This window comes from Balaenoptera physalus (genome assembly GCF_965194825.1).
Source record: "Balaenoptera physalus genome assembly, chromosome: 8".
NCBI lineage: Eukaryota > Metazoa > Chordata > Mammalia > Artiodactyla > Balaenopteridae > Balaenoptera > Balaenoptera physalus.
Genome location: NC_138887.1, coordinates 116,248,727 through 116,267,182, shown reverse-complemented (window position 1 = coordinate 116,267,182; position 18,456 = coordinate 116,248,727). Strand labels below are relative to the sequence as shown.

Below are 18,456 nucleotides of genomic sequence, written 5' to 3'. Positions count from 1 at the left end.
AGTGTTACCTTTGTAACTGTAGCTATCATCTCTGGAGAATCACCTGTGTTGATTATAACTGCACTAGACATTTTACACATTATCTGTACGCTTCACAACAATACTGATAGGAGACACTATTATTCTCATTTTATTAATAATGGAACAGGGCAATGATATTCTGGTAAACCAGTTTTACAAAAAAAAAAAACAAGAGTTTGTATTTGTAGGGTTTGTCAAGTTCCATGGGGTAAATTCTCCCACTGTACCTGGTTCAAGGTACCAAGCTTTAACAACACAGTGACTAATGTCAATATGAAAGCAAAAAAAAAAGTTTGATTCGGGAGATGTCAGATGGATCAAAGGAGAGGCACATAGTGCTTTTAACTTTAATTCTCCTTTCTTGTGTTTTGAGTGGATATAAACATCTCAGAAGTTTCCTTCCTTATCTTTCTATTAAACAGCCCTCCCTCCCTCAGACTTATTCCCCCTAATGGAACTTGGCAAAGGTGCAGAGATGGGTGTTTTCTATCCCTTTTTCTCCTCACTCTGAACCTTGGATGAGATAGTCACAGGGGAGCTGAATGAATAATGTCAACTCCTTCAAGACCTGGCTCTGGCATTTTATCACCTCTGAGAAGTTAACAGGATCACAGCTCCTCTGTTGGTAGAGCAGTCTGCTTTTCAATATGCATTTGCCCATCAACTTTTTGCAAAGGCTCTTTATTCAAAGAGAAAGATATAGTTTTGAAACTATTGAAAGAGTCTTTGTAAAACTGAAATTAAATCCTTTCTTTCTATGTTTTATCTTAGCCATCTTTCCAAAGCAAGGCATGAAAGAGGGGATTAATTTGAAATTTGGGGTGCCTTAGAAATGTAAAGGTGCTTTGGCTGTGTTTCTCCAAATGACCTGCACTATTGTAATCCAATGTAATTTATTTGGTTGTAACTGAAAGAGAGAATGGCCTCTAAATCCCCTTCCAACATTTCTACACAGATAACACTCCCCACTTCTCTACACCTCACTTTATTTACAGAGGCCAGGTGAGAATGTGAGCAAAGGAGATGCTGGGATGATTGTTTCTTTTCCTAATAAGTGTGATTTCAGGAAGTGACAGCACTTGTCATTTTTCCTCTTTCCCCAAATGCTCCAGCTCTGGTAAGAAAGTGAGCTTCTCAGCTAGAGAATACACACAACCAAGCATGAGCTTGCCAATATTGTAACTGTACATATTCTATTGATGACTGCTTTCTCTACCCAGCACCACGCTGAAGCTGCAGCCTCCTCACCCTGATTTCTCCCTGCCAATCTGATAAGACAAAAAACAGAAATAAACAAGTGAATAATCTGATAATAGCCTCTGAAAAGATGGAACGATTGCTTAAAACCATAAAGAATTTGTGATATAACATTAAATAATTTCGCATATAATTACATTTATAAATATTTTATAAACATGAAAATTACCAAGCTAGACTGTAAAAGGTAAGCACATGGTACAATCTACCCTCAGCTCACGATCCCAATGAACCAGGGATATGAAAATGAATTAAGATTATAAGGACGTTTATTTTTAGTGAAACTATGCACTTCTTTGGAGGAGGCTGTCCAACCCTCTATTCTAGTATCCCTGCCTTGTTCCATTCTCGTCTCCACACTCCACACCTGTCCTAGATGCAGGACAGGGTCAGCTCTCAACATACTGAGGAATGAATAAATGATGGTAGGAATCAGAACCTTGGTGTCCCACGGCTCTACAGTTGTACCCCATAGTCACTCTTTAATGACAAGGACACATTGAGCATATGAAGTAGTTCATGGTGTAGGAATGGAACGGGGGGATGAGAGGGAGGTAAAACTGGAAGAATTTGGCAATTGCTCACTTGATAACAAAGATGCACAGTCTGGCTACTTAATGCCATGTCTACATTAGAAGCAGCAGATTCACCCTGTTCATATAAATCAGCCTGGGTAGCCATTATATTTGCTAATACAGCCTTTTATCTTTTCAATGAGTATTGGCTAAAATATTTAGACACTCTCTGATCTTTTCTTTGAGAATCAACTGTATCAGTACTCCGTATCCTTAAGCTACTTATAAGCAGACAAAAATTTGGCTGGCTGTTTTTTAAGACTTAGCAGTACAATAAAAGTTACAACAAGATCTAGGATGCTTTCTATATTTACAAAGCACTTTAAGAGGCAATATTTCATTGAATCTCCCAGAGGAAACTTAAGTTCAGAGAGGTTAAGTGATTGTCAAAGCACAAAGCCAAGGCAGCCCAGAGGGGGAAATAAAGGAGGCAAGAAGGAAGTGTATTAAACCCAGTGCTTCTCATTTAATTGCTGTTAGTGACCTGTAACTAACAGCATGTAATGGGAGAGCTGACCTCACCCTCCAGGGGTGGAGGTGGAATCCACACAAATGTGCTAAGAGCGCTGGAGGAATGGGAGAGGGTACAGTCCTACACTAGGCATGCTCAGCTGATGAAGGAAGAAGGCTGGCCAGATAGCCTGAGGGTTTCAGAGTAGATCATCTGATTTCAAACCCTGAGTTCTTTTCCCTTTCCACAGTTCTACTGTTGTAAGAACACACACATGATATTACATGATAAATCAAAGGATTATGTTCATCTTATTCAAATTTCATACCAAGTTTAAACAGTTTTTTATCATTCACTAAATGGTCAATATTTAAACACATCTATATTTATTTTATTTTATTTTATTTTTTTAAAATTTCATCACTGTTTGTTTATTTATTTATTTATTTATTTATTTGTGGCTGTGTTGAGTCTTCGTTTCTGTGCGAGGACCTTCTCTAGTTGCGGCAAGTGGGGGCCACTCTTCATCGCGGTGCGCGGGCCTCTCTTGTTGCAGAGCACAGGCTCCAGACGCGCAGGCTCAGCAATTGTGGCTCACGGGCCTAGTCGCTCCATGGCATGTGGGATCTTCCCAGACCAGGGCTCGAACCCATGTCCCCTGCATTGGCAGGCAGATTCTCAACCACTGCGCCACCAGGGAAGCCCCTATTTATTTTATTTTATTTTTATTTTTTTGTGTGTGTAAGTTCAAATCCTGTTAATATGACTTTTTTTTAACATCTTTATTGGAGTATAATTGCTTTACAATGGTGTGTTAGTTTCTGCTGTATAACAAAGTGAATCAGTTGTACGTATACATACATCCCCATATCCCCTCCCTCATGTTTATTTTAGAACAGCTCATACAATCAGCCAGCACAGGAGTTAGTTGACTGCACTATGTTATCTAAGATCTTTTGTTGTCGTTGCAACTTATTTTGCCACTATTACTATATAGTCTCGCAAGTTACTTTAATGAATGGTGTCCTAATATGGCAATATTTTCCTCAAAGATTATTTGAAACGTGTGGGTTTGTGTGCCCATATATTGAATCTGTCCATATAATCTCTTAAAACTCTACACCTCTTGTGATTGTTTGTGCTGTCATGTCTATCATGACACCCTCTGCTTTGAATTAATGCATCTTTTATTCTCTACCCTCTTTTTTCTGTTTTCTTTTTTTCCCTTTGGCTTTACTCTCTCTTCTTAGCTTTACAACCTTCATAAATTTGGATAAAGGACACTGATTTTTAAAAAGCTCTTGATGCTTCTTAGGTTGTCTGTCATTTACTCACTCTTTGATTCAGTGCATATTCACTGAGCACATATTATATGCTGGGTGGGCTCTGGGGATAAAATGGTGGACAGAACCTGGCACTATCTCCTCTCAGATATTATAGTCCAGTGGAAAAGACAGATATTATTAAAGAATCACAAATGATAAATGCAAAATCACAGCCATCACCAAGGCTAAGAGGAAGATATATGTCTTGAAATAAGAGGATTTGACCTAATTACGGGTTCATGGAAAGCTTCCCTAAGGAGGTAACTACCGAGCTGAGATCTGAAGGATGACTAGGAACATACCAAGCAAAGCAGAGAGGGAGGATGTGCAAAAGTCCTGTGGTCGTGGCAGTGGGAGGGGAGAGGGAACAGTTCGAGGGTACCATGCAAGTATGGAAAACTGAAAGGAGGCCAGTGGGACGAGAGGGGAGTCAGGGATGAAGAGTATGGCCGAAAACCTGGCTAAAGACACAGCCATACCAAGTAGGACCTTGTAAGCCAATTGAACTTATAGCTGAAGGATGGATTCCAATTCCATAAGGCCATGATTCCACCCAATGACTGCCCTTTTTGTTTTTGTTTTTTGGTAGCAATGGTCAAATTCCAAGTTGTCTTCATTGGTGTCTAAGTTTGTGGTAGTTCCAAATGGATGGGGGGGACCATATTTCCTGTGCCAATAAATCTATGTTTTTATGCCCTAGGTTAGTGTGACTTTCAGCAGGTAGGAATAATTTCTTTTTAAAAAATTATGCTTTGAATTAAGTTACTTATGGGTATAATGGATTGTAAATAACATGGTGTGAGCTATTGAAATCCACTTCACTTTTCATGTGTGCAGTAATAAGGTGCAGTATAATTTATGGTTTACAAATTTATAGACCCAGAGTCATAGCTCCAGACTACAGAATGTAGAATAGTTTCCTTTTAAATTTCAATTTTTCTTCTAAAACTGGCTGGTGAAAAATTTACTTTTGCATTTCTGTGGAAACATCAATCCCTGTTTTTTCTTAGTATTTCAGAATTCAGAAATCACATAATTTTAAAATTGGAAGAGATCTTCATAGGTCATCTAACTTACCTCCTCTGGAAACAGTCATGGCTGTATATCTGGGCAAGGTTAAAGTCCCTCCTTTAATAAAAAGATATCTGGAAAAATATTTTCTCTCAGAATGAAGGTCTGGCATCTAGTAACTCTTATAGAGTTCCACCCCAAAACATTGCTTATATTTGTCAAATATCCTCTTGCACTTGTGAAAATAGAGAAAAGGTTTCATATTATTGAGGATACCCTGGGGATTTTTAGGGCAGTTCCATATAGGGGACTAATAGTATATGTAAGAATGACTGAGGTCAAAGATAGACCCCAGCAGCATGAGAAAAAATATCTGCTAAGCCCTGGGATAAGGGATAGGTTTTTGAATTAATTCATGTAAACCAGAGCCATAATTATGAAGTGTAAAGAACACATGTGAAAAAAATGAGATGATAATTAGATCCTAAAAAGCATTTGAGGTATTGGAATGTGAACTTGGAGATCTACTGAAAAGGGTCTATCTATCACCACTAAGAGAAAAATACTGTAGCTATAAACATGAAGTTTTGCTCAAAATAAAGACAAATTCTTACACTTTTGGGAGAATGAAGTAGGGATAAGTCAACGTAACAAAGCAAATAAACTATTTAACATGATCGTTCTACCCTCTGTGTCTCTGTGTCATGATTTTATGTTTTGACATGCTACTAGTCAGTTCTTAGAAATTGATTGAGAATGGAATACCTGCATAAGGAAATTTTAAAGGTATGCAACTGCAAGAATGTAATGTATTTGTATTTTTTCACAAACTAGCCTCTTTAGTTTTTGAACACGAAAAACCGTCTCTCCCTTTCCTGCAATCTGTGGCTTTTCTTGTAGGATTTCCTCACCCAAAGGATGACACCCTGTCTCCTCATGGGAGTGGTTTGTAAATGACAATCCTCTGAGCCCTGTATAGAATTCACTTGAAAATTAATTCCTCCATGTATAAGCAACAAATAAAGAAACAGATAGGTCTAGGACATACCCAGATCACTTTTAATGTTCTTCAATTCTTCTGGAAAAACAAAACCCTATGGAAACCAATCATTCACGTCAAGCTCAAATCTGCCATGGAAACGATAGCAAACAATGAATGGCAGCATGAAATTAAGTGACAAATTGTGTGATATGGACAACTATTTGTATAGAAATTCAGAGCAAAGGGATGATTGTTCTGAATGGGATGAAGTGGCAATAATTTACTGAGTACTAACATATGCTACAGCCCTTCTCAGTGTTCTCCACAAATCATCTCATTTAATCTCACAATGGCTTTATGAGGTGGTGCTGTTATTAATCTCATTTCACAAAGGAGAAAAATGAAGCTCAAACGGTTTTAGTGCCCACAATTACAAGGAAGTCGATCCAAGTTCAGACTCAGGCAGCGTGACCTGTCAAAGAAGGGCTTCGAGCCTCCATCTTGGACCACAACCCAGCCCGACAATCACGCACGGAGCAGCTTTCTCACCCCGGCCAAGCCTGGACCAGGGAAGAAAACGCGTTAAGCAGTGAGCAGCCTAACTGTAATGTTTGAAGCGCTCCTAAATATTTAGTTTTACTAAACTTCAGACTTTAGCTGTTCTTTACCTTTTTAAACTAGTACTATTTTAAAATTACCATAGTTCCTTTACAAAAGGGACACTTGGTCTTTCACTGAAAATAATGAGGTAAAAATTTAATAATGCTAACAAAGGTCAAAACCACAGAACACAGAATAAGTAACTGGAAGTCTCAGCTCCTTGGATTTCAGAACTGTAAGAGACCTCAGGAGGCATGTAGTCGAAAGAGGAATTAAGGAATCCAAGAGAAGAGAATGACTTCCTGCAAAGGCACCCAGCATGGTGACCTCACAGGCAGCATCAGAAGCCCATGCAGTCACTGAATATGTAAAAATGCCAAATTGTTCCTTCTGTATCAAACTGAATAGCATATGTTATATAATTTTCACAGTATTATGTGCTGGGCCAGACCCTCCCAATTTTTAACTAATTCATGGGAGTAACTAAGAGATATATCAAGTCTTTTAGCTTATTTGGAAGCATGTGCCTTCTACAACCCACAAGATATATTTTTCACAACAAAATTGTGTCCAATCAATCCTTTCTTGAATTCTGCACTATGGTCTTCTAACCTCTATTTATGCACACACATGATTTTCAACATTTTGGCCTTATTTGGGGAAGACAACAAGCGATCAGGCTTTCATTGTTAAAATGAATGATTCTATATTCATACACACAAAAATTAAATAAAGGAAGAGTAGAATAAGCAGCAGGGAAGAGATAATTTCCCTCTTTTACATTTATAACTTCCCACAAGAGCCAAATCTAACCACACTTAGGACATTTCTAATACTTGGAGTTGTTAACTCTTTAAAAAAAAAAAAAACACTCAACTATTCAACTACTGGCATATATTTTAAATTGTTTTTAATTTAATATGTTTAAATGTCTTTTTCTTTGCTGTGTATTCAATGAAAGAAGCAATTATAAAAAAAATTATTTGCTTTTACATTAAATATAAAAGTGGTCGCTGAGATAGGAAACACTTGTAACCACCACCAATTTCTTGTTCTTTCCTTTAGTTAGAATTTCCATTCTCAGAAACAAGATTGTGATAGTTAAAGGTGGTATTTATAACATATTATATAAATTCTACTGGTGGAGTGAAGGTACTTTGTTTCATCTAAGTTACTTAGTTCAAGCATTGTGTATCATACAATGAATGTCATATGATGAAAGTTAATATTTTGGTGTGATTGGAAGGGTACAATTTTAGTCATAACTCCTTAATTCTAAGTTATTTCAATATCAATCACTTTGGTTCTTTATTCATTAAAATATTTTTTACATATCTATATATAAATACTGTAGAGATGATGAATCTACTGTGTCTGTTTTAACTCTCTTTTGTTCTTTAGTCATTAAAATACTTTTTTACATATCTATATATAAATACTGTAGAGATGAAGAATCTACTAAGTGGCTGTTTTAACTCTTTTATATCGCCCTATTAATGTTAATTCTTCTAGTTCTTTTTGTCTCTTGGTTTTTTAAAATATCCTCCTAAACAAATTAATAAGTGCAATAAAATAAAATTTTTTTTTTCTTAGTTGAGGTCTTACAATATATGCTGAACTCAATGTCTTATTGTACATTACTACAAATAATGATATGAAAAGTCTCAGAGAACAGTATTGCATTTTTACTGTCCCCAGAACTCTAATAATATTTTGCTTGTTATTATTTTCTAAAAGTGAAATGAAGAGAAAGCACTCTGTATACTTAGAGGATTTAGATATTAGATTTTCATACAGAGAGAAGATTGAAGAAGACTGAATCTCTTTCCTCCTTCCTTCTTACACACACACACACACACACACACACACACATTCATGCTACATAACAGATGACCTTCTTCTTTCAACTATATGCTTTATGGCAAATCTGTCTTCAAAAGTGCTATGCATTATTGGATATAAAGTTAATATTCTGTTTTTAATAATCTTTGAATTATAAAAATATAATTTTTATTTAACTTTTCAGGGGAAAAGCTATTATGTAAAACAAGGCACATCTGTGTTCTAAAAGACATTTTTGCATGCTACTTTTTATTTTTTAATATTTAAAAAAATTTGACTTCTTGCATTTTTATTTTACATATACAACTTCAATGGACTTTCTTCCACTTTCCAGCTCATTTTTCTGATCTAAAATATGCGGCCAAATAGTTCTAAAAGAGCGTTGAGACAACTATCATCCAGAAACTAAGTGTTCAAATTACACTCGGTCTGCCTCTCTGATGAATTGATAAATGAGTATGCAGTCAGAGACATCACACTAACACAATTTTCCAAACAATCTATCCAGACAGATGTGGCTTAGACATGTAAAGGCACATCCAAGAGCAGCATTCCAATCTCAACTACATGTTTATGGAGCTTCGGAAACGTTGGTCCTTCTTTTTGAGTCATTAGGCTTGAGAGAATATATTTTGATAACTAGAATACTACTCTAGAAGAGCAACAGTGAAATCTGGGTTCTTCAGAATCAAGTGATTTACTATGTGGATTATTCAGGTTGCTGAGCTTTAAAGCGTAGCTGAAGACCTGGGATTCTCATGCAATTATAAGTTTAAAGTGAGATAAATTGGCACTCACAGTTGTGGCAGGTGGCCCCACTGTATCCCGTCTCATCACAAGTGCACATGAAGCTGTCCCACGTTTGCGAGCACTTCCCACCATGCTCACAGTGATTGGGCACACATCTGTCAGAGAAAGAGACAAACAGAAATAAACCAACAAACAAATGAGATTTATGAGTGGCTAAATTCCAAGCTGTCTGGGCAATACATCATTTCAATGCCAGGTTGCCTTACCAAGGCAATTAATCCTTGTTAGTTTAAGCAGATTAATATGATTCATGATGGAAGGTGCCAAGCACACAAAAGATGATGCATCACAGGCTTTGTGTTTCCCATTTTTGAGTAAACAGTAGAAATTAACAAACAGTTGAGAGATTCATTTGCACATCACAGATTTATTTTATTTTCCTTTTGCAAAAAAAACAAAGACACTAGCTAAATTTCCTCCTGGTGAAAGACAAAACATTAGCCATCTTGTTTCCTGTACTATCCTTTATCAAGGCCAATAGTACCAAGACAGAAAGGGGTAATGCTGAGTTTTTTTTTTTTTATAGCAATATGAGCTTCTGAAATAATGCCACAGCAATGAGAATATACTAGCCTCATAAGAAAAGATTTCTAAGTCTTCCTTACCTCTCCTCCCATGCCCCACTGGCTAATGAAACCCACCTTTATAAGGAGGCAGCAAGTATAGTATGGGGGAAAAAATGCAGGTTTTGTGTTCAAATCTTTGTCTTTTTATTTACTTAATAGCCAGTTATGATGATGTAATTTAACCTTTCTGATCCTCAATTTTCTCATTTGAAAAATGGAGCAATTATACATACCTATCTGGTAAGTATTGGGTTGGCCAAAAAGTTCATTTGGTTTTTCCTTAACATCTTATGGAAATGAACTTTCTGGACAACCCAATAGTATTGAGATTAGGAGGTAATGTTCATAAAGTAGATAATTAATAGGCAAGAAATAGAGGGCCAATAAACAGGAGCTATGGATATCTGAACCATTGCTTGCAGGGCACTGTTTTATAGTCTGCCTGTATCCTAGCAATAGTGAAGTTGGAATTTGTTCTGGAAAACTCCTGTTTCAACAGCACAAATTATTTTGTTCTTATGTATTAGCATTCACAAAAGATTTCTAGCTTTGAATAGGAAACTCTCTAAAGTAGAAAAGTCCACTCAGATTAAAAAGGCAGAACCCATAATAGTGGGTCACAGGTTGCTTGATGGAGAGCCACACTTTGACCACCAATAATCATAAAGCCCTGGTAGCGTCTTGCTGCAAAATAGAATAGGACTGGACTCAGAGATAATATTCTCCATCCCCTGTTCTTGACTTACCATAAGCCATGCCTAAAACTACCATAGCAGGGCATAGCCCAGTTTGGCATGGAACTCTGTTTCTTATATAGGAATGCTGTTCCTCTACAACTCTTTGCAAACCTTTAGTCATGCAACAAACAATTATTGAGCACTGTGGGAAACAGAAGATGAATAAGAGTCTATTCACTGCCTTTCAAGAGCTTAAGCCTAGGAGAACAGGATTGTAAGAGAAGAAAACGAGAGGAAGAACATTATAAGGGGGGAAAATACAACATAAGAGAGCATAATGTTGGATTTTCAGGAGGTGGGATGGAAAATTCACTCTACATTAATAGGCAGTTCTATTCCATATGAATTTGGACTTGGTGTTATCAAGGCTACAAAGATGTTTCTTCTCCAAAGACTCCATAACCTATGTGGGGGGGGGGGGAATAAGATTCATGCGAGATACAATACTAGGCAGAATCTGATCCGTCATCAGAGTGATATGAAATGTACAGAAATGCGGAGACCAGAGTAGTTATGGGTAGACTATAAACAAAGCGCTTAACCAAGCTTAGAGCATTTCTCTTGGGCCTTAAAAAGAGAAGGTGCATTTTTATAATTAAAATATTGAAAACTGTTCCCAGCAGAACAAGCAAGAAAGCAAGAAGGAAGAGTTAGAACCATGATCAGAGGGTGGGTGGCCCAGGGTTGTTCGGGTCTATTGCCAGAGCCATTTCCCTCTACAGGTGCCCAGGCATAGGCCTTAGCGAGGCATTTACATCCAAGAGTCCTGATTCTCCAGACCATGCGAGGAAGCAATGATACAGACACTCCAAAATTACATAAAGCTAAAAAACATCTTTGATACTTAATTTGGGATTTCAGTACTCGTACGTCTTTGTGTGGTATATTTACCTTCTAAATTGTTGTTGGTTAACAGTAACTCAGCCTAATAGTGAAAGTAATTTACATCAGCTCATTATATCAATTAATTCAGGGGAAGTAGTAGAGTGTACTGAGTCTCTAGGGAAAACCAGGTTGGAATCTAAATGTGCTCTAAATAATGCACAAATGAGAAAATCCACATCAAAATGATAAAAAATATTGGTGGGCACTTAACACACACATAAGCATATAACAGTCAAGTGAGGTTAACTGAATATTTATAAAATTCAGTATTAAGCATTTCTTTAAAAGTGATCTTTTATTTAAATAAAATGTTAATATTTTATTTTAAATGTTTGTTTCTTAATATTTATCTTTTTTAACTGACATTATCCCTATGTTGATTACTGGCATTTTAATTCCTAATGGTGAGAAATGTTTTATTTCTAAATCAAGTTGATTCAAATGTAATTTCAAACCATAATATTTTATCACTATATTAAAAAAAAATGTTAGAACCAGTTACCAAGCAAAACAAAATCTGAATTAACCTAGCTTCCCCCTTCCTAATTATTTATTTCTTCTCTTGTACTCCTATGGAACCATTTGTATATGTCCAATATACCATCATCACATTGTTTAGTAATTATTTGTTTGAGCATCTGTCTCTTCTAAACTGAGACTCTGCAGTGAGGGATTTTGATCTTTTGATTCTTAGCATGACAAGGCATATAGCCCACTCAGTAAATGCCTATTGACAGACTGAAGGAATGGATGAACACAACACAACGTTAGAAAGTTACACCAAGGAACTGAAGTAATTTCAGAGAAAATATCTTTTACTGTGAGAAATATAGATTATTCCTATGTACGATTTTAGTCTTAAATCCAGACTCTTGCTCTAGTGAACTAATTATTTTAGTAGGTCACAGGAAATGTATAATTTGTTTCATAGCATGTGCTAGCTTGAAAGTTTGATTCACACCAAAAAGTAATCAAAATGACTTTGCTGCCACGACTTGAGAACTACTTGACCAGGATCAGGAACATACAGGGGAGAAGTTGGCAGGTGTCAATTTGTTGTGATCAAAGGGCTCCGGAAGAAGTGATGCATTCAATTTACTCTGTTCTGAGGTAGCCCTGGCATTAGAGACTCTCAGCTGGAATCATCCTTTCCGTGTGGCAATGCTTTTCAAAATGCTTTAGAACTGAAAAGCTATATTTTGGAAATTCAAATATATAACAATTACTTAATATAAAACCAGTATGAACAGAGTGGCTGTTTGGATGGACGCAACAACTCTATCCAGGGTTATGGATGACAGGTGCAGTTTTATTTTACCCAGAGTATCTCTTTTATTTCTATACTTTATTTTAATTGCAAAGCATTGAGAAAATTGGTATTCACAACTATAAGAAACTGAAAATTGTACCACATTTGTTTATAGCAGCTCACTTTTTAGTATATGGATACTAATTACTTAAATGGGGATGCTGGAAGAAATTTTATTTCAAATCTAAAAAATGTTAATCTGACAGCATAACTGAATGCACTGGTAGTCTTCAAAGCACTTTGAAGGTGCTGTATTTCTTTTTCTCTACAGTATTTAAAAATTAAAATAGTTTTATTTATTTTTTAAAATTTATTTTATTGAAGTATAGTTGATTTACAAGGTTGTGTTAATTTCTGCTGTACAGCAAAGTGATTCAGCTATACATATACTGTATATACATTCTTTTTTACATTCTTTTTCTTTATGGTTTATCACAGGATATTGAATATAGTTCCCTGTGCTATACAGTAGGACCTTGTTGTTTATCCATTCTATATATAATAGTTTGCATCTGCTAACCACAAACTCCCAATCCATCCCTCCCCCACCTCGCATCCCCCTTGGCAACCACAAGTCTGTTCTCTATGTCTGTGAGTCTGTTTTTGTTTCTTAGACATGTTGATTTGTGTCATATTTTAGATTCCACATGTAAGTGATATCATATAGTATTTGTCTTTCTCTTAGTATGATAATCTCTAGATCCATCCATGTTGCTGCAAATGGCATTATTTCATTCTTTTTTATGACTGGTAGTATTCCATTCTGTATGTATATATGTGTATATATGCATGTATGTGTATATATATATATACATACACACACACACACACATATATATACCACATTTTCTTATCCAGTCATCTGTCAGTGGACACGTAGGTTACTTCCATGTCTTGGCTATTGTAAATAGTGCTGCTATGAGCATAGGGGTGCATGAATCTTTTTGAATTATAGTTTTGTCCAGATATATACCCAGAAGTGAGATTGCAGGATCATATGGTAACTCTATTTTTAGTTTTCTGAGAAACCTCCATACTGTTCTCCATAGTAGCTGCACCAATTTACATTCCAACCAACAGTGTAGGAGGGTTCCCTTTTCTCCACACCCTCTCCAGCATTTGTTACTTGTAGACTTTTTAATGATGGCCATTCTGACCGATGTGAGGTAGTACCTCACTGTAGTTTTGATTTGCATTTCTATAATAATTAGTGATATCAAGCATCTTTTCATGTGCCTGTTGGCCATCTGTATGTATTCTTTGGAGAAATGTCTAGTTAGGTCTTCTATTTAGGCCCATAAAATAGATAGTTTTAAATAAAATTCAAATCAAATCTTTGTGTTACCCCTACAACTACATTTGGTTCTGGAGAACCCAATGTAAAATCCACAGTGCCAGCACCATGGCTTCAGAAATAGGCTCCCACAAAACCAAATCACAATTAACAGTGGAGTGTTTATCAGAAAAGCTCGCTGTTACTAAGATCCCAAGATACTGGTATGCAAAAGCAGTGTTTCTCAAAATTTTCTGTGCAGAGGAATCACTTGAAAATCTTGTTAAAACGAAGATTCTGATTCCTTAGGTCTGAGGTGGAGTCTGAGATGCTCTTTGGTGATACTCATGCAGCTGGTCAGAGAACCGTGGTTTTAATTACAAGTCTCTAGGGATTTCCAGTTCGCTGCAGTAGGATCTCAAAAAATGAGCGCACCAAGAGAAGAAACAGCCCAATAATGGAAGGCACAGAGGGGAGACAGCATGTGGAAAGGGAAAATTTGATCTATGCTGCCACTTCTCCTGAGACTATACTTTTTTCATAGGCTCTCCTACCAATTTTTAATATGATGGATTCAGAGTGACAACATAATAATCTACTACTAATCTCATTTAGTAGGTTTAATCATTTCAGAATCTGACTGTAGACCTCATGTAATTCATAGAAAGTGATCACTGACTATAAAGGCAGTTTCATTTCACCTTAAAATGAAACTCCCTGTTCTCAATCTGAGTCAGCTGAGGTTTCCCACCTTCTTAGTTCTTATACAGAGGCCAATACTAGGATACTTAATTTGCTTTTAAATTAGTACAAATTTTATACCTAGACATTACATTCGCCTTGTTCTAAACTTTAGAAAGGAAAACTGCAGGTTACTTGTAGGATACTTTGTGAATGATTGGAATTTATAAATTACCATCTCAGCATAAACGAGCTCCTGAATTTATGATTTTTCCCCTTCATCTCGGCTCCCAATTTTATTTTTGCTTATCAAGACAAGAAATTCAATTAGAAAGTTTCGTTTCTTAAATGCTATTTTTCATACTCCTGGCTCTCAGAGCTATTTCCACTATCAAGGCAGAGTTTTCTTCTGCATTACCTTCAATATCGATCTCAACAATATTTTAGTACTTTTATTCTCACCCTAATTACATTTTATTTGAAGGCATACTCTCCATGGAGTATATATTACTGCCTTATATTTCTTCTGTTCAAACTGAAATTATATAGAGAAGTAATCATAATTTAGCAACTAATTTAGAATTTCATCACTACATAAGTTAGTTTCATAGTTGTATAACCAGAAAAAACGAATGTTTAGGTATCACCTCACTCTGGTTAGAATGGGCATCATCAGAAAATCTACAAACAACAAATGTTGGAGAAGGTGTGGAGAAAAGGGAACTCTTGCACTATTGGTGGGAATGTAAATTGATACAGCCACTATGGAGAACAGTATGGACGTTCCTTAAAAAACTAAAAGTAGAATTGCCATATGACCCAGCAATCCCACTATTGGGCATATACCCAGAGAAAACCATCATGCAAAAAGACCCATACACCCCAATGTTCACTGCAGCACTATTTACAATAGCCAGGTCATGGAAGCAACCTAAATGTCCATCGACAACCTAAATGTCCATCCACAAGCAACCTAAATGTCCATCGATAGACATTCGTCTGTCATTTATCGAATGGATAAAGAAGATGTGGTACATATATACAATGGAATATTACTCAGCCACAAAAAGGAACGAAATTGGGTCATTTGTAGAGACATGGATGGACCTAGAGACTGTCATACAGAGTGAAGTAAGTCAGAAAGAGAAAAACAAATATCGTATATTAACGCATATATGTGGAATCTAGAAAAATGGTACAGATGAACCAGTTTGCAGGGCAGAAATAGAGACACAGATGTAGAGAACAAATGTATGGACATCAAGAGGGGAAAGCGAGGGGTGGGGTGGTGGTGGTGGGATGAATTGGGAGGTTGGGATTGACATGTATACACTGATGTGTATAAAACTGATGACTAATAAGAAACTGCTGTATAAAAAAAAATTAAATTAAACTAAAAAAAGAAAAACTAATGCTATATTGATGGTGCTCCTTCAACAAGCATTTATTTATGGAAATATTTAAATGCAGATATATTTACGATACCTCCTATATTATGCCCAAAATTTCCATTAAAAATCATCAAGTATCTTTGGTCCATATCTATCTAAGAATTGTACATTTTTACACTAATCATATATATCATTAATTTTAGCCTTACAATATAAACATCTTAAAAATAATTTCTATTATAATAAATGTGAATTTATTTTGTTATAATTTTACAACATATTCCTCCAAATTTTATGAATATAACATCTCTTAAGAGATCATAGGCTCATAAGAGGAGAGAGAGGTGCAAGATCATTAGTTCTTTTACCTTTTTCCAGGTACAACTGTATTTAATCTAAATAAATAACAGTAAGCTCTTTATAATCAGAACCTGCTCCAGTTACTGTAAAACAAACTATGGAAAAACAAAGAATAAAGCATGTTTTGTCCTTAAGAAATTGTATTCATTTTTTAACATGTAATTAGCAAGTTAGGTCTCTCTATGCTTAATATTAAAAACATTGGTACAGGGCTTCCCTGGTGGCGCAGTGGTTGGGAATCTGCCTGCCAATGCAGGGGAAACGGGTTCGAGCCCTGGTCTGGGAAGATCCCACATGCTGTGGAGCAACTAGGCCCGTGAGCCACAACTACTGAGCCTGCGCGTCTGGAGCCTGTGCTCCACAACAAGAGAGGCCGCGATAGTGAGGGGCCCATGCACCACGATGAAGAGTGGCCCCCACTTGCCACAACTAGAGAAAGCCCTCGCACAGAAATGAAGACCCAACACAGCCAAAAATAAAATTAAAAAAATAATAATAAATAAAAAAAAAAAGAAAACCATCGGTACAGGATTAAGGTAATACACCACTGTTGTATGAGTATACTGAGGTTTTATGGAAAAGTTCATCTTTGAAAAGAAATATAGACTTAGCTTAGCCTGGAAGGTGGAGGAGCACCTTTCCACATGGGGAGAAAGCAGGGCCTGTACCAGTATGAGTTAGTGTAAAATGTGATTATGAAATAATGGACTGTCAAATTTGGCTAGAGAAGAAAGTGTGCATTCAGGAGTGAGGATTATAGCAGAAAGTTTTGGATGTCTGACCAACAGCCTTTCCCCCTTTCTTCCTTCCTATCATAACCCTGATATTTTCAGGTATCTTCTCTCTTTCACGTGGCTGTGTGCTTTTGGAAGAGAGACTATCCTGGTCTCCAGGGGACAAAAAGTAAAGAACCAGTTTTCTCAATGAAGTCATTTAACCTGTTGTATGTTGTTCCCCCAAATCTATGATCTGCTTCTTCTATAGCAATAGAATTTATGTCTTGACAAAGAACTAAAGATACCATTTTCCACACTCTTTTTAATTTAGGGGGCAGGTACTTTTTTTGTCCTCTTCATCTCCTTCCTGTGAAGAACCTATAATGGTGAGACCTGGAACAGACATCTCAGAACACAAGAGGATGGCACAGGAAAATTATTAGGAGACTGGGTTCCAGATAACATACCAGCCCTGGGCCACCTACCCAAATGTTTTTATGAAAAAGAAATAGATTTATGTTATTTTGGTCTTTGTTGCAATAGCAAATACATCCTAATACAGACCTTCAGTTAATCTACCCTGAGGTTGCCCTACATCTATTCTTCTTTTGTTGGTTACTGTTGTTTAAGTCATTATGTGTTGTCTTACACTACTTGCAACTGAAAACAGCCAAACCAACAGATAGTAAATTTATTTATTTATTTATTTTAGATTAGTAATTCTTCTACTTAGTGCAACCCTCTCGGCTTTCTTTTTTTTTTTAAATTTATTTAATTAATTAATTTATTTATTTTTGGCTGTGTTGGGTCTTTGTTTCTGTGCGAGGGCTTTCTCCAGTTGCAGCGAGCAGGGGCCACTCTTCATCGCGGTGCGCGGGCCTCTCACTGTCGCGGCCTCTCTTGTTGCGGAGCACAGGCTCCAGACGCGCAGGCTCAGCAGTTGTGGCTCACGGGCCCAGTTGCTCCATGGCATGTGGGATCTTCCCAGACCAGGGCTCGAACCCGTGTCCCCTGCATTGGCAGGCAGATTCTCAACCACTGCACCACCAGGGAAGCCTCCAGATAGTAAATTTATGAACCTAGGTTGAGTTCAGGTCTTAGAGTGTGCTGTTTATTAAGTTAGGGATTTTCCTGGAGAATATAACCTTGTTTATTCATTCAACGTGTATTTACTGAGTGCTTATTATGTATAATAATCTGTGCTGTTTAATTAAGCTTTCTTATCATGACGTTTAATTGCAAGAACCAATATTTACAGGATATTGTGTGAGGAGGTGCAGTCCATCCACTCCCCAAGAGATTCCAAACTTTATCCACAGAAAAATAAAGCCAGACCATCAGAGAAATGCATGGTGGAATGGTATGATTTTGACCCCTAATAGGATGACTTTCACTAACTCTGGGATTTAGAACATTTTTTTTCTAGCAATGAGAGACACTGGAGTCTCTTAAAAAATAAACTTACTTGATAAGTAGACATTTTAAGACATTAAACTAGTAAGAATATGCAGGATAGACAGGAGAGGAAAAACGAAAGGCAAAAAGATCAACTGAACAGCTGTTTTAATGCCCCAAGTAAAATATCACAAAATTCTGAAGTAGAATGAGACTGTGAAGAAACAAAAGGATTAAAGAGACTATACTATTAGCTGATTACTTGGAAG

At 36.6% G+C, this 18,456-nt stretch overlaps 2 protein-coding genes across 4 annotated transcripts in view; one reads left to right on the top strand and one right to left on the bottom strand.

Annotated features, from left to right (window-relative positions):
* CNTNAP2 (contactin associated protein 2) overlaps window positions 1–18,456 on the bottom strand; it is a 2,064,732-nt gene that overhangs the window by 796,850 nt on the left and 1,249,426 nt on the right. For all 3 annotated transcript variants that reach the window (XM_082473843.1, XM_082473842.1, XM_082473844.1), the window contains one exon: window positions 8,863–8,969. In XM_082473843.1, the coding sequence (XP_082329969.1) occupies window positions 8,863–8,969 (107 nt within the window). The remainder of the gene's footprint in view (window positions 1–8,862; window positions 8,970–18,456) is intronic.
* The window catches only part of LOC309666434 (uncharacterized protein), an 817,765-nt gene that overhangs the window by 117,376 nt on the left and 681,933 nt on the right, over window positions 1–18,456 (top strand). The window lies entirely within an intron of this gene.